At 37.7% G+C, this 16,778-nt stretch overlaps 1 protein-coding gene across 5 annotated transcripts in view; it reads left to right on the top strand.

Annotated features, from left to right (window-relative positions):
- Positions 1-16,778, top strand: part of Tasor2 (transcription activation suppressor family member 2) — a 61,405-nt gene that overhangs the window by 40,663 nt on the left and 3,964 nt on the right. For all 5 annotated transcript variants that reach the window (XM_074056727.1, XM_074056726.1, XM_074056724.1 and 2 more), the window contains 6 exons: positions 2,831-3,710; positions 4,790-5,216; positions 6,689-10,477; positions 13,079-13,204; positions 13,962-14,115; positions 15,036-15,141. In XM_074056727.1, the coding sequence (XP_073912828.1) occupies positions 2,831-3,710; positions 4,790-5,216; positions 6,689-10,477; positions 13,079-13,204; positions 13,962-14,115; positions 15,036-15,141 (5,482 nt within the window). The remainder of the gene's footprint in view (positions 1-2,830; positions 3,711-4,789; positions 5,217-6,688; positions 10,478-13,078; positions 13,205-13,961; positions 14,116-15,035; positions 15,142-16,778) is intronic.

Genomic DNA, 16,778 nt, shown 5'->3' with positions numbered 1-16,778 from the left:
TTGAAATATATAAGAGCAGTTGAAATTTATCAGTAAGTCTATATTCTTTAATTCATATACAAATAAGTAACTTGGTTTCTTATTGTAATTAAATTAACAAGGGCAAAGATTCAAGCTGTCACAAAATAGACCCTAATTTTAATTTGCATAAAGTCTGAACATGAATTTTTAAAAGAGTTAAAGTTTAAATGACCTTATTTATGATTAAATGCACATGCAAGTAGTGTCTGACAGTATTCAGACACTACTTTGTCTAACAGAGAATTGTAAGCAGATTGCCCAAAAGTGTCAGTGGGCTGGGTGGGGTGTGGCTCAAGTGGTAGAACACTTGTCTAGCAAGAATATGGCCCTGAGTTCATTCCCCGCTACCACCAAAAAAAAAAACAAAACAAAAAGAACAAAAAGCAATGATGAAATTTTGGCCTCTGTGCCAGATTTGAACCAGTCTGCTTATTTCTGAAGGGAATTTATGATTACCATTAAGCTCCTGCTGTTTCCTGATTTGTTTCTTACTTTTTGGTTATCTTGCACCACTCTGGGCTCATTGGTATTTTTAGTCTTGTGCACTTCCCCTCTACCCACCAACATTCTGTGCACCTGTGTCCTACCCCTCCACTAGTCTTTTGTTTACGTATGTATTATATTGTTAACAGTGCCACTTTGTTCTGAATTGGCTTTTATTTATTGACAAATTGACTAAAAAGGAAGTATTCAATTGGATGTTAGCAGAAAAGTAAGCCCAGAAAATGAAGTTTTAAAAATGTGTGTTCAAAAATAGGCCAGTTTGTACTACAAATGTCAGTGCATGATGTAGCCACATGCCAAGTTAGAGCTTTAAGATTACAACCTTTTTTTTTTTGGTTGTACTTGAGGTTTGAACTCAAGGCCTGCACCTTGAGCTACTCTACCAGCCCTTTTTTGTGAAGGGTTTTTCAAGATAGGATCTCTCAAACTACTGATCCTACTGATCTCTGTCTCCTGAGTAGCTAGGAATACAGGTGTGAGCAGCCGGCACCTGGCTGTAAGATTATGATCTTTTAAATGATCTTTTACGCTTCCGTTTTTTAATCTTCTCTACTAATCTGTTGTATTTCTTATATTTGAAATATCAGAGTTTATAGAGGCAGATGACTATGCTGGACTTACTTGAAAATTGCTAATCTAAATTATTTTGAGTTTTGATTATCAAAATCAAATGAGAATTTTGAAGTTAGGGTTTTGGTTTTTTTTTTTTAACTGAAACTGAAAATTTTCTGGTTTATTTATTTATTTTTTTGCGGTATTGGGGCTTGAAGTCAGGGCCTTCACCTTGAGCCACTCCACCAGCCCTATTTTTATGATGGGTTTTTTGAGATAGGCTGGCTGCCTGGACTGGCTTCAAACTGTGACCCTCCTGATCTCTGCCTCCTGAGTAGCTAGGATTACAGGTGTGAGCCACCAGTGCCCAGCAATGTGGTGTCATTTTTTTATTTACTGAATTCTTTATATTTTTGTATAATTCTTTGATGTTATCTGTATGTCTTAAACAAAGGTGGATTACCAGTGTTGTTTTTAATTAATTGAGAATCTGTAAATATTCTAATTGTTTTATGTGAGAGTATATACTTTTACTAAACTGTACTGCTTTTCTTGACTTTAGTAAATTGTTTATAAGTAGGCTTAACTTACAATTATAGTCTGTAAAGAGATAAGTATATGGAAACCATAATGTCAGTAATGATAGAATGAAGTTAATGTTAGTAAACACATCAGATCATAAAATAAATTACACGTTTCCAATATGTCTATGCAGCTAACAAGATAGTTCTCTGCTTTGGGCCCCATTCTTCTACCTAGCCCCCTTAGGTTTTGCTATTTTAAATAACTGGGCAGTGTTTGATTAATTTTACCCTCCCCAGCCTTTCTCATTCTAATCGATGACATCATAGGTCACAGTTTTGTTCTCTTTAAGTGTGCTAGTTACTGGATTTTGCAGGCATATTATCAATTCGTTTCAGACCTACTACAATTAATTATGAAGAATATAGTCGGCTTTTCTTTCCATCCATTTAATTGCAACAGGGAATCATTGACTAGAAGATTTGTGAACTTTATCCTTCATAATAGCAGCATTTAAGAAGGATTAATGAATATCCTAAGAATGTTTATGCAAGCCATTGGGCAATGTAAATTTTCTAGTTTAGAGCAAATGGTTAGATTTGATTATCTGCAGAAAGAAAAATTATCAATAGATTTGCTCTTGTGGATAGAATAAATAAATTTAAAAGTGTTTTCATTGCTAAAAGTAAAGTTTTAAAGGATGACAAAATGGCAATTCTAATACTCTTCTGACTTCTAATTTTTTTATTCATCTCATTACATCTTATTATTAAAGATCACTGTAGTTAAAAATCATCTCTATTTTTAACGTAGTTTCTCTAATAAATCACTTATTAAAGGAAATGGCTTCTGAGAAAGTATCTTAGCAAACTGAAACACATACTTCATACTTCTATATTCTTTTCTCCTCACTAGATTGTAAGCTCACTAAGGGCAGGACTTTCCTTTTCTTTTGTTCATTTCCCCTCATTGTGTATTATTTAAGTGGAGCAGTATATCTTAATGTATGATGTGATACATGCATTTTTGGTAATTTCTTTTTAAATTAATCTTAAGGTCCTTAAGATTTGTTCCTGAGTTGATAAATTATAAACGGTTGGAAGAGACCTCAAGAGGTTTTTCTTATGTTGGCTTAACCATTGGTTTTCACTAAGACATGATGATATAGCAGAAGTTTAATTCTATGTAAAGCAAATGTTATCTCTTGCTCTTTTTTGTTGTTGTTCTAAAGCCAGAAGAGAAACTGCTGTACAGCTTCAATCAGAAATTTTATCAGACGGTCAAAAAGATGGAATTAGCATAAACGCAGCTCAACCAGAATGTACTGCAGTTGCTCCAAAAGATGTTCCTGAAAACTCCATTATCAACTATGACTCTCAGGCCCTTAATATGTTAGCTGACCTAGCTTTAAGCTCTGCTGCCTCTTCTGTACCATCATTTGAGCCTAGAAACCTTCCCTGTTCCTCTGAATTGCCACAAAATGATATTTTACTCTCTGACGAAAATTCATTGCATAGTACCTCTGACCATGAGTATCACAGGGGAGTTAAAAGTCAAAAAGGTGTACTGCTGCCTAAACCATCCTCAGATAGGAAGAGTAATTCAGAGTCAGACTTAACTGTTAGCCAAGAAGAAGAGAGCTTGCTTCCTGATAGCCAGGCCCCTGCAAAAGCCCAGCCAGCACTCCCTGAAGAAGCTCTCGAACCTTCAGGTGCAAGCCAAAACTCTTTTGTTGCTGTGGAACATTCATATGCCCTGCTTTTTGCAGAACATTCAAAGAAACATCTACATCAAAGAGGGTTACCAGCCCCTGCGTTTGCCAAGTATGGGACAAAAGGTCCTGAGGCTGGAACTCCAGTAGGAAAAGTCATGCCATTTCGGCATCTGCAGAACACTTCTCCTCTTCAAAAGTTTTCTGAGGATTCATTGCTTAAGCGCAAAAGTCGATTTGTATCTTCCAACCTAAAGGACTTTTATTACTCTCGTACCGTGCTTAGCTGTGATGGCTCCTTAAAGGTCACTTTCAAGTGTGAAACAGAATATACATTTAACTTAGATAGTAAATACACCAGCAACCCACTGGAGAAAACTGTTATAAGAGCATTACATGGGTAAGTAGGAATGAAACTTGATGAAAAATGGCTATAATTTTCCTGTTAAGATTAATGTAGTAAAATGGGAAGCTTAGACCAAACTTAAGAGGAGAAGTGTTTGTGAGTAAAGCCAGTAATTTGGTAAAAATATAAAGCAAATGTGTTTATTGCTAGTTAAGAATAACAGGCGGTTTTTGCCTCTGTTGGTGATCACATGGAGAGCTTTTTAAAGATAACTTTAGCTTTATGGATGGCTTTCCATCTTGTAGTGCTCCTTCATCAATACTTGCAGTCTTTGAACTAGAAGTTCTAGATTAGCTCGTAATGTGAAATAGTGTGAGATACAGAAATAATGCATTACAGACTGAATTCTAGAAAAAAAATCTTAAAACTCATTTGAAGCTTGTTCAGTTGATCAGACTGATACACGTGAGTGGTTTTACATGAGCAAGTGGTTCTATAAATCTTCCTTAAGGAAGCACTCTGTAGCCTCCCTATTTCATCCCACTTCCGCTGTCTGTTGTTTTACCATTTTCAGAGGCCAGAATAGTTTTGTGTGTCTCTGTATTGTTTCAGGATATTATCCAGAACTGTAATCTGAAAATAATAAAGTTCTGCTGAATTGCCCAGAGGGATATTATAATCATCAGATTTTCCAGCTGGTAGAAGAGAGATAATAAAATGGAAAAGAAACTAGTCAACCATTCTAAGCAAAATGAAAGTGATGAGAATTTGGGTAGTTGTTGAAACTGTTAGTCACATAATAGGTATACTGTCTCCAAAGAGCTTTTGTGTGGTGAAGAAGAAAACTGCTAGACCAGGAGTCAAGAGACTCATGTTCAGCTCATAATTCTGTCATATAGGTTTTGTGATTTGAAAGAAGTTACTTAAATGTTCTATCAGTTTCCTTCAGTTGAAAATGAGGTTAGACTTCATAATTATTTGTTAAATAAATTTCATATTATTGATTATTTCATATCTGTAACTTTTAAAATAAAAATGAACAAAAAAATTATGGCTAATAATGGCACTCATTTATAACAGAGTCAACTAAAATAACCATTTGAATTATTTTCATGTGTTCTTTAAAATCACAGGCCTTGGAACTCTAATTTGCCTAATAATATGGAAGAAGTGATGCTTTTACTTCATATGTGGGTAGCTCTGTTCTATAGCAATCAGAGCAAAGTCATACAGTCGACCCGAAAAGTGGTAGAACACAGCAACCCAGCAAAATATGTGTCTATAAATAGCACCTTAGACTCTCTTGAATTCAGTGAATTTGACGAGTCCTCAAGTTTGGAAAGATGTTCTCTAGATCCTGTGTTGGAGACTAAAGAAACACCCAGAGGTCATGCCAAAGTGTCCTTCCCTGGCTCTAACTGCGTGCTTCCTTTCACTAAACTGTCACCTGCCCGAGACTTTGAACTCTGTGTACAGAATGAACAGAAAGAAATTTTTGTAAGAGAGTGTTATCCAGATACTAAAGAAAGCCAGAATTTCATCTATTCTTGTAATAATAAGGTAAGACTAATATAAATTCTGGCTTTTTTTTTTTTTAAAGATTTTCAGTTTTTATTTGTAAAATCACATTCAAAACAAGGTATTACTTTGGGGAAATGAATTCTTAGTTACATACAGGATTTTCACACCAAAAACTTAATTCTCATAGAGTGCTGTTCTGCATTATCTGCAGTTGGAGATTATCTGCCTTCCTGATTGAAATGGTCATGGGGCAGATGATTTGGGAGCCCACCAGGATATTATCACTTCCCAGTGTTATAATTCAGGGCAAATTACTTGTTCTTTTTGAGTTTATTTTAAAAGATGTGACTAATACTGGTCATGCCTTACCTAAATGTTGTTTAATGATCAAGTATATTAATAATAAATACTGAAAATGCTTTGATAAATGTTCAGTTAATACTGACTATATCAGAATTAGTTTGGGAGAAAAACCATTGCAGATAACTGTTTCTAAATATGGAAAAGATACTTTGTTTTATCCCATTGTTTTCAACTGATGTTCAGCCAGGCCAGAATATCCAAATTTTAACTGGAGCAGATCAAATGTTATAACGAAATTCTAAGTAAATGGATTGACAAAATGCCTACCCTTGTAAGCTTATACATAGCCAAGATTTAGTCTAGAATAACTCTTTAAGGTTTTGGGGAGCACACAAGATATCAGTCTTAAAATTTAATGGACAGTGTTTCTATATCCGGGTTACTGAGGACTTCAGGTCCATGGATGACCTTCAGAAGGTGAACAGCTAGCTTCATGTGATCATCATTATCATCAAACTGAAGCTTTCTGGAGCATTGTGTGCCACAGGTATTCCAAGCCCTTCATTCACATAACACACTTAATTCTTAGAACAAACCAGTGAGGTAAGAACTGTTAATCACACCATTCTTTAGATGGGGAAACTAAGGCACAGAAAATTGCCTTGTAAGGAAATTGCCTGAAGTCACATAACAAATTGTCAAGACAAGATTCAAATATAGACAGTCCCAGATATTTCTCTATGTCGAAGGGAGGGAGGGGGAAGGAGAGAAAGAAATTCTTGTTTTGATGGTATTTTAAACCTATCTAAAAAGAGAGGCCTACCTACTCAGGAGGCAGAGCTTGGGAGGATCATGGATCAAGGCCAGCCTGGGCAAAAAGTTATTGAGGCCCCCATCTCAGGCATAAACACAAGACCCTGTTTGACCGTATTTGGAAAAAATAAAGCAAAAGGGCTAAAGGGTGTGCCTGTCTAACAAACACAAGGCTTGAGTTCAAACCCTAGTACCACCACAAAAAAAAAAAAAAGAAAAATTAAGAGGATTTTGCTTTATCTCTACCTTGTGATGTTCTTACAGATTATTACAAGAGTTAAAAGAAGAAACTAAAATTAATCCTTGCCTTGCTGTTCATCACATATGTAATTGTTGTTTTTAAAGACTATTTGACTCCTTTTAAATTTTTTTTTTTTTTACTTTTGTCATTTCAGGTAGTTGGGGGAAAAGCCAAACAAGATTCATCAGATAAACTAGAGACTTCTAATCTTACTCTTTCTGGTATTGGAAGTACCCAAACTAAAGGATCTTCTGTTTCTGGTGAAGATAAAACCTTTCAGTCACTTGAAAGCTCAGGAGTGGCCTCTTATAATAACACAGTCACACAAGCCACATTCACCACAACTTATGATGAGTCCAGGAGTCAGTCAGTGAGGCGTCAGAAGCCTGTGTACAGCACCTTTGAGAACAAAGTTGGTATTTTTCATGGAACAGTGCAGACAAAAACAAGCGGTGTAAAGGACCTTACTCAGCATAGCAGCCCCATAAACAATGAATGTCAGCCCTCCGTGGAAATGATAGGTAGTAAGATGGAATATGTGATGATTAATCTGGAACCAGTTACTCTCAGTTTTGAAAAAAATGCCTGCGAACCAGTACATTCAGAAATAAATACAGTTGAGAAACCTCCAGCATTTAATACTGAGTTGGTTAAGCAGGTATCACCTGCTGTGAGTCTTAGACATTCTGTATGTCCATTGGAAAAGGCACAAAAACAAAGTCTTCAGGACATTTCACCTTTCGCACTATCAGGACAGAAAGGCACTAAGTACCTTTCTGCCTCCTCAGTAAGTCAGGAGACAGTTGCTGAAGGACTTTCTACTTTACAGAAGGAGGTGCCTCCTCCAGTCACATCACCGCCATCTGACAAAGCACCAGTAATGGAGGCATTATCATTACTTAAAAGTTCTAGTTACCCATTAGCCAATGAAGAAATGGAACCCCCTCAAGATGTCATTGTGCAGACCCAAAGTCTCTTTAGCATAACTTCAGAAGAGATTATAAAGCCTTCACAAATTGAAATAGTGCCAACATCAGCCTCTGCTACCCTAGGAAAAAAGTATTCCCTTAATCAACCAACAAGTAATAAATCAGATGACTCCTTTGAACTAAGGAATGATGAAAAGAGCAGCCTAAACCATGAAAATAGGAGTGTGGAATCATTTAATTCAATATTTGCCAAACAGACGAGCCTATCTGTGAATAGGGAGGAGATTAGCATGGAATTGTCAGAGGAAGATTCTGATATTGATCTAACTCTAACAATATCACCACCTACAAGTCCCAGGGAAGAAAGGTCCATTAGTGAAATAGAGCAACTACAGAAGACCCCAACATCAAAGTCAGAACTTCAGGATGTAGCTGAAGAAGCAGTTGAGCCGAAAGAGGAGATATACCTCATAAAAAACAGAGGAGTGAGTTCACCTGGTTATATGTCAGTGTGTCCTGTGGTGTCAGAGGAACCATTAGGAAATGAGAGAAAGGATGATAATTCACAACCAGGTACTTTAGTACTTTCTAAAGAAAATTGCTCCCTTGAGATTGCAGAAGAAATTAATGTTACCTCTGACTTTCCTTTTGATTCTCTAATTGAAGAAGTATCACCAGCTTCTAGTCCTATCCCTCTAGTACCACCTGAAGTAATACGACCATCTCAAGCTGTGTCTCCATGTAGCTTGAAGGTTCATGGTACACACTGTGAGAAAAATAACAAATTCTCCCTGATTGAGTTAGGAGATTTAGCTATAACAGAAAAAGAAAATTCTTTTGTAGGTCCTATCCATCCAGTGGGACAAGGTAACTTAACTCAAGTACAACAAATTCCACTCCCTGCTGAAGTGCCTCTAACATTAACCAATCATTCTGGAAGAAAAGGTAGACTAAACCTTGCTGGTAAAGTAACTGAGGAGACTGTCCCAAGTGACCATGATGAGGGTTTATCTTTCTCAGAAAAGGCACAGTACTGTGATACAGAGTTAAACCAGCCTGCCTTAGCTACCAAATGTGGAGGTAACTTTAAGCTTTCTTTTGAAAAGGTAGTAAAATCAGGGAATCCACTGCAGCCAATTAGTATAGAGAATAGAAATTTGGACATAAAACATCTTTTCTTGGAGTCCAGTGAACCTCCATTTAGTTCTAAAAATAAGTCTTTGGCTGATACGGTGGTTTCTACAACTCCTCTAGGTGAAATAGCAAATATGTCATTAAAACATCAAACTAGCCTTAAAAGCATTAAGAAAAATGACTATGACAGTGATTTGAAAACAGATGATGGCAGTTGGATGCAGGCTAAGTCCATGCACTCTGCCTCCAGTGATGAAGCTGATGTTACACAGGCATCCATGCACCCAGAGATCCCAAAGCGTGGTTTTTCCTCAGATGGTGCTGTAGACTTAGGGCATCCAACACAGGAAATATCAGTGGCCAGAATGGCCAAGAACAGTTCTTTGCTTAAGAACAGTGAAACTGATGGTGAATTACATGAGGAAAGCCCAGATCTTGGTGCTATGGGCCTTCAGCCTAACTCCACATCTACAAAAGGTGAACAAAAAGCAATCCATGTGCTACAGGATACATCAGCATGTGAAATAAAAGAGCTGTGGAATGGTGGGGGTCTCTCTGTGTATGCTGGTTCTTACCAAAGTACAGCAGACACCAGTGAGCGTATCAGTAAAGAACCAGAGGTTTCCCTTGTCCCAGAATCCCTTAACTCTCTTGTTTCTAAAGAGCATATTGCCAGTAAGAGCACTAATGAGGGACATAGAGCCAAAGCAGATTCTGAAAGCCTGGGCAGAAATGTGGAAGCGAACGTGAGTTCTGACATGCACTATGAACCACTTTCTGGAGACTCTGATGAAGACACTCTTGAGTGTAGAAATCCCAAAGTGGGCATGAAGGATTCATGCACTTTGAGAGGTAGTCATGCCAACATTGATGGTTATGACTCTTTGGTGGGTTTAAACAATAGAGATAGTGAAGCTTGGGGCGACTCTAATGAAGTTCCAAGGCTGGAGACAAGCATTCCTCCCAGAACCTGGGGCACAGGTTTAAAAAAACACAAGTGTGTGCCATGTTACGTACAAATCCGAGATCTCTGTGGTATCCCCAGGACTTACCCTAACTTCACTGTAATAAAAGAGGTCAAAGATACAACAAGAACGTCACATGACCTGAAGAGGCATCCACGTTTTACTGCAAACTGCAGTCTGCTCAGCTCCTGGACAAGCACTTGGCAGGTGGCAGACGACCTCACCCAGAATACTTTAGACTTGGAGTATCTGCGTTTTGCACATAAAGTAAAACAAGTAGTAAGGAAGGGAGAGTCTCAGGAATCTGTCTCTTGCACAGATGTCTTTCTGAAGAAGTCACCTCCCCAAGGTACCCATGTTGGAGGTTTCCCTTTGACAAAAATATCTGATGCCCCAGTTCTGTCCCCTGGGTCCAAGAGCCCCATTCTAATAACAGTTGTGCACTCTGACTCCAGACGGCAAAATCTGCACAGAACAGGTCACATACCTAGCAGTCTGGACAGCTCTTCCTCCTCTTGGAAAGAAAGGTGTAGTCACAGTAGAGCTCTTGGAAATTCTCAAAGAAATCAGACTGTTTCATTCCACCTCAACAAACTGAAGTATAACAGTACTTTGAAAGAAGCTCGCAATGATATTTCACTCATTCTAAATGAATATGCTGAATTCAATAAGGTGATGATGAATAGCAACCAAGTTGTTTTCCAAGATAAAGAGTTAAATGTGGCTTCTGAAGAAGCCACTTCCCAGGAAATGTATCCATCTTTCCCAAGACATCTTTCCTATGAAGACATGATTACAGACTTGTGTGCCAATTTGCATGTCAAACTGAAGAGTGTCATAAAAGAGGCTTGTAAGAGTGCCTTCCAGTTCTACCTTGTTGAAACAGAAGATAAATCATTCTTTTTAAGAACAAAGGTAAAGTGCCAGCTTATTTTTGTACTTAATATTATTTTGATTACCTTCTAATTTTAGTTTAGAGTAATAACAGTTTGGGCATAAAAAAGAAATGAATTTAGGTGGTTAGGTATTACAGTTCATTTTTTATCTGCATACTCAGTGAAAGTATTGGCTATACCTCAAGTGGAAATTACGAGAGGATAAAATGAAAAACCTATGGAATCAAGACAGATTTTGTTTCCTCCCAAGTCAGGATTTCACCATGGTTATATCATTTTAAATTAAAGACCATGTACTCATCAGAACATCAGTTATCCTAATAATCAAATTGTAAAGAGGTCCATCTCAGTGTTCCACATTATCAGGAAAAATATGTAATAATTTTTGAAAAATCTGTCTTTTAGCATTGGAAATGCATTTGCATTAGATATGTCTACATTGGTAACTTTTTTGTGGAAATGAGTCATAGCACTAATTCTGGAAGATACAAAAGGCTCAGTGCTGCACATGGAGCACTGGGAAGGGTGGGCAGGAGTGAGGGAGAGGGACTGTTAGCATGGCTGGACAGAGTGTACTGTCAAGGGTGAAGGAGCCATGATCACAAGGGACAGCTTACTACATCCCATTAACTTTATTCTGAAATCTCTGGTGAGCCCACTGAGAAAAACATTTTTAAAAGATCAATAGCAACACATTTGCATTTTAGATGTCTTTGGCAAATGGAGAACAGACTGGAAAAGTGGCAGTTAATAGGTCTTAACTTGAAGCTGTGCATTGTTTTGAAAGTCAGAAACATGAATTCTTCCATTAAATGGCTACTATTTTGTGTCATTTATGATGTTAAGTGATTTTAATTTTAGCATAACTTCTCCCCACTTCCCACCAAGCCCCCTTTCATTCTCCAGGGTTGTTACTGATGACAACTAGATTTGGTTTTGTTGTGCCTGGCACCCCTTTGTTTTTGTTTCAAGTGCCTTGCCATTTTGGTAAGTAGTATAGTTGAAAAGATAAAATGTTGAATGAGACCAGGTGCAGTGGCTCAGAAGGTGGAGATCAAGGATTCCAGTTTGAAGCCAGCCCAGGCAAGAAGGTAGTGAGATCACATCTCAACCAGTAAGCTGGGCAAAAAACTTAAAGCAAAAAGGGCTGGGAGTGTGGCTCAAGTGGTAGAGCACCTGCCTAGCAAGCACAAGGGTCTAAGTTCAAACTCCGCCCCCCCCCCAACACATTGAATGAATGACCCTGTCTTTTAAAAGCAATCTGGAAATTATTTTCTTTTGTATCTGAACATTTTTGTTAATTACATATTCTGTTCCCTGCATGTACTTGAATGAGGGGTCAGCTGAGTTAGCATCATAACCAGTGAGCAGTGAGTGGTTTCCTTTCACTGTCATCTTCCAAGAAGCTGCAGAGTAGTGGTCTGCGTTTTCAGTCCTTTTCCAGAGCAGGCGGCACTGATTGGCATGTGAGGGAGGCCATGGCTCTGCTGTTTGAGCCACGCCCTCAGTCCTCCTGCTTTTACTTTGCTTTTCAGATAGAGTCTTCTGCTTTTGCCTGGTCAACTTCAGACTGCAGTCCAGCTACCATTTACCTCCCAAGTAGCTGGGATTACAGGCATGTGCCGTCATGCCCTGCCTCATTCTAATAGTTTAATAAAATAGTGACAGCTTAAGATTTATATCTGAGTAGGCTCTTCGTTAAAAGAAATCTTTAAAGACTTTTTCTGAAAATCGTGCCATCCATTTTGATTGATGATGAGAAAGTCAGTATCTCAGTTGTTTTGGGATCCCAGGCAGGTGGGTCATAGTATTCTTAAAGAAAATAAATGTTTATGTATATCTAAGGTGTGTGGTGGCAACACAGAAATCCTTCATGTAGAAATAATGTGTCAGAAATCACAGAGGAAGACAGGGTTGAGGACCGCCAATGACATTTAACACCTTTCCAGTGAAGCTTCATCATTAAGGATCTATTCTGTGATACAGAGATCACAGAAGGGCCTTGTAGCCACATGCAGTTTAAATTGTCACCCATCTTATTTAAAGATGCAGATCCAAGAGGCTGCTGACTTTCCAAAGTCGTCTCCATTAATAACAAAGCAGTGCACAACTATTGTTTTTAAAGTTTTAGTAAAATAGTGACCAGCAGTGGCATTCTAAAAGTATCTAATGAACCCGGGAAGGCCTCACACCCTTGAAGAAAGTAAAACTCATTTACATAGGTTAGTTTGATGTGTTTAAAAACATGGATGCAAAAGATTATAAACTGCTTTACCATTAAAATAAACTTCTAATTCTAGTTGCTCATAACTCCAGCCATTTGTTTCATACATATACATTTATTTAACAATAGGACAAATTGCTACTTAGTTTCTTGGTTAGGATATAAATTTAGTAAATGTGATGTGCTTTTTTGATGTTCAGGTTTTTGGCTTTTCATTTTGTGGTCTTGCCGTGTAGTCCAGGCTAGCCTTGAACTCTTCATCTTCTTGCCTTAGCCTTCTGAGCATTGCAGGCATGCACCACCATGCCCAGGCAGTGGATTGTTTTTTAATAAACTATAAAAGTAGCTCTGTGCAAGTATGCTTTTATTAATAATGGCTGTTAATAAATCTTTCAGAACATTCTCAGGAAAGAAGGCCATACAGAAATCGAACCTCAGCATTTCTGCCAAGCTTTGCACAGAGAGAATGATATGCTAATAGTTATCATCAGAAATGAAGATATATCATCACATTTGCATCAAGTAGGTTTGGAGCTGTCTTTCTTAACAACAACAAAAATGTGTTCTAGGCACTGAAGTTGTTCTGTAATATCAGACTCATTTCTAACACACCGCTCATGCACTGTTATTAGGCCTTTGAGTGGGAAGATCATGAGAGCAAGGTGGGCACTATGGAGTTCTGTAGTATCACAAAGGTATTTGTAGGGCAAGTTAAGCCTCACAGAGTTGAAAACCAATTCATGTTATCTGAGGGAGAACCATGAAAAAATGTGAGCAATTGCTAAGTTTCCTCACTTGAGATAAATCTGTATCATTTGATGTCTGACAATAAGAAATTTTGTTTTAAAAGGACTTGGAAACCTTGTGAACTCTTTGTTATACTTATGTACTAAATGTAACTGCTTATTGCAGGGAAGATCCAGCTTATGGACACAGACAAAGTGCCGCTGTTGTCAGTAGGTAGTGACATGAGCCTAGAAGCACTGACACACGTGTGAGCCAGAGATAATGACATGGAGTTTATGTGACCTGGCTGGTTACATTATGGGTGCCCAAAACCTCAGCTGCACTCTTCCCTCGGGAATTATTTCCAACCTTTAGGAGTTTTGGAGAACTCTTTTTGATGAGTTCATAGCTATTGTTGAGTCAGTAGTCCAGGTTAAAGTTATTTTCAGCTGTTCCTGAACCTTGAAATCACTGGGTAGAAAAGTGATGAAAGTATTTAAGACAACACACTCAGTGCACCTTGTGTTCACCAAGGTTCTTTCGTGTCTAACAGATTCCTTCTCTGCTGAAGCTGAAGTATTTCCCCAGCACCATCTTCGCTGGAGTAGACAGCCCTGAAGATATTCTTAATGACACCTACCAAGAGCTGTTCCACACAGGAGGCTTTGTGGTATCAGATGACAAATTGTTAGAGACAATAACATTAGGTTGGTCTTAACTTTTCCTTTCTGGTTCCTTTTTTGAAATCTGTTCAGGTCAGTTTCTCCTCACCCAATAACATGAATACTGCTTCATCAAAAAAATGATCAACTCTATTAGTCACTACCTATTTGGTGCTTAGTTTATACCACAACTGCTGTACTGAGCACTTTTTACATAGTAATTCTCTTAGTAGTGCTTTTAACCTTTTAGCTGGTTATCTTCATCACCAAACCTGCTTCTAAGTTCCCTTCTAATCAGGGTACCCATTCATATGAATTGGAAACTTTTTAACTCCTTCACTTGCCAAATCAAATCAGCAATATAGAAATTTATTTAGAATCAGCTCTGTTCTCCATTTCTAAAGACACTACCCCTATAATCTTGTTGATACCCCAAAAATCTAAAAAATGGTTACTAAAAGCCATCTTTGAAAACTCATCCAAAATTCATTTCTCTGAAGGGGATACTTTTATGTATAACCCAAACTTGCCCTAGCTCTGATCACATTAGAACAGAATATGAATACCATTTCTGGATCAAAAGAAGGATCTACCTTAATCAGCATGAATTCTGCATGGAAGCCAGGATTAACATTATCTCTAGGTTCTATACTTAGAAACCTGCAATTACCTTTTCTCTACTGCACTGGACTTCGCTTCTATTCTGTCACACGGCTGTTCCAGCAGAGTTTAATTGCGGGGGATTGCCGTGCTCATCTTTACTCTGTTCTTCCCACTGTAGGTTGAGCAGGTGGAACTAAGGGCCCATACGTTGTGCCTTTGTGCATATGATGCTGCCCAACCATGAGTGGCAGTAATGATGTCAACCAGGGTTTTTTTTTTTTTTTTTACAAATGATAATTACTGAACTTTGCATGAGCCATAAAACCACCTATAACACATCTCTTTCCAAACTTATTCTGCAGTTCAACTTAAGGAAATTGTCAAAATCCTGGAAAAACTAAATGGAAATGGAAGATGGAAGTGGTTGCTTCACTACAGAGAAAATAAAAAACTAAAGGAAGATGTAAGGTAAGGACTTTGTGTGGGACAAGGGTAGAAATGCCCTCATGTTCTGTGGTTCTGGACTAATGTCACTCTAAGCCTTGTGGCCAGGTGAATCATGCCCAAAGGGAAGTCACTGTCACTGAACAGTATTTACGTCTGTTAGCTAGCTTTTAGATTTTGTTTTTGTAGCAAGGCGTTCAGTGAAGGAAGCTATGTTTTAACAATAATTGTTTGAGCAATGCATCTTATGTCTAGAGTAAGAGCAGTCAGTCAAACGTAAACCATAAACATCCATGTAGTTAGATTCAAGCTCTGCTACCATGAATTATAAAAAATAATTGTATGAACTATAAAAATAGCACTATGGACTTTATGCTCTAATACTTTTTGAGTACTTATTCTTATAGTAAGTTACTACAATATGAGAAAGATGGAAAAATAGAGACCAGAGTCTATCCTAATTCACTTTAATGCTTATTATCTAATAAATTGGCAGGGTTGGTAGAGTGGCTCAAGTGGTAGAGTGCCTGCCTGCCTAGCAAGCGTGAAGTCTTTAGTACTGCCAAAAAAATAAAATAATTGGCAAGTCTCCTTAAATCTAAAGCAGTATTTTTTTTTTTTTTTAAAGAAAAAACACTTGTTTTGAGTCTTTGGCTAAAAAGACTTGGGGCCAGTGGGAGAGTTCCTTCTAATGCAATCCTCCAGGTTCTCTGGGAACAGGGAGATGAATAGGAAAGGAGCCTGTCTTAGAGGCAAACTGGGAAAGGATAGATTGGATAAACCATTATTAAATGATGAAGACGTCAGGCTCTATAGTAGGTACTTTGTATTTGATAATCTCATTTAGACTTTATCCATAATAAGTGCTGTTTTTATGATGTAGAAATTGAACACCCAAAGAACAAACTTCAACAAGGTCTAAATAATAAGTTAAGCTGTGCTTCAAATTCAGAAAGTTGAACTCTAAAATGAGTTATTTACCTCTTTTACTATAGTATTTTTCAACAAACTAGGAATAAGCATAGCTAGAATTGTGTAAGTACCTAAGACTTTTAAAAGAAAGAGGAACAAATTTTCAGGAGAGGCTTTCCCTTGATAAGAGGAGCTAGCAAAGCAGAGAAAAAAAACCCAAAGATTTCATTGACAGGAAGGTAAGGCTGGTGGATGGCATAAGTTTAATCAGGCCTGGGCGCGTAACCAGGAATACAGAGGACCTTGTTAGCCAGTGCTTCAGGGGAAAATTCTAACTTCAGTGTTAACTAGACAAGTACATTAAAGCTAGGTGCCACAGCACACCTACAAAAACATAAATTAAAATAACTTAAATTTTGAATGTGAATCAAGGAAGCATTTTCCTTTAAGAGAAGAAATAAAGGTAGCAACAGGATTTTTAAGGGAAGTGAGAAATAAAGAAAATTCTGGCTGCTACCTAATCTTAATGAAGTTGCTTTTCACAAGGCATAAGTATAGAATAGATGTTTTAGGAGACCCAGTACTATACAAATATTTCATGCAAAAGGGTCCACTACAAATCAGTGAAAAGCTTGCCATGACACATGGTTTGAAATGTCAGTGGAAAAAATGGGTGATGTCTCTCTTGACTTGGAATGAGGCCCAACTTAACAACCTATTTGCAAAGGAGTAATTGTCATATTTTGAGA

The sequence above is a fragment of the Castor canadensis genome, chromosome 15 (genome assembly GCF_047511655.1).
Source record: "Castor canadensis chromosome 15, mCasCan1.hap1v2, whole genome shotgun sequence".
NCBI lineage: Eukaryota > Metazoa > Chordata > Mammalia > Rodentia > Castoridae > Castor > Castor canadensis.
This window is presented reverse-complemented; position numbering and strand designations above follow the sequence as displayed.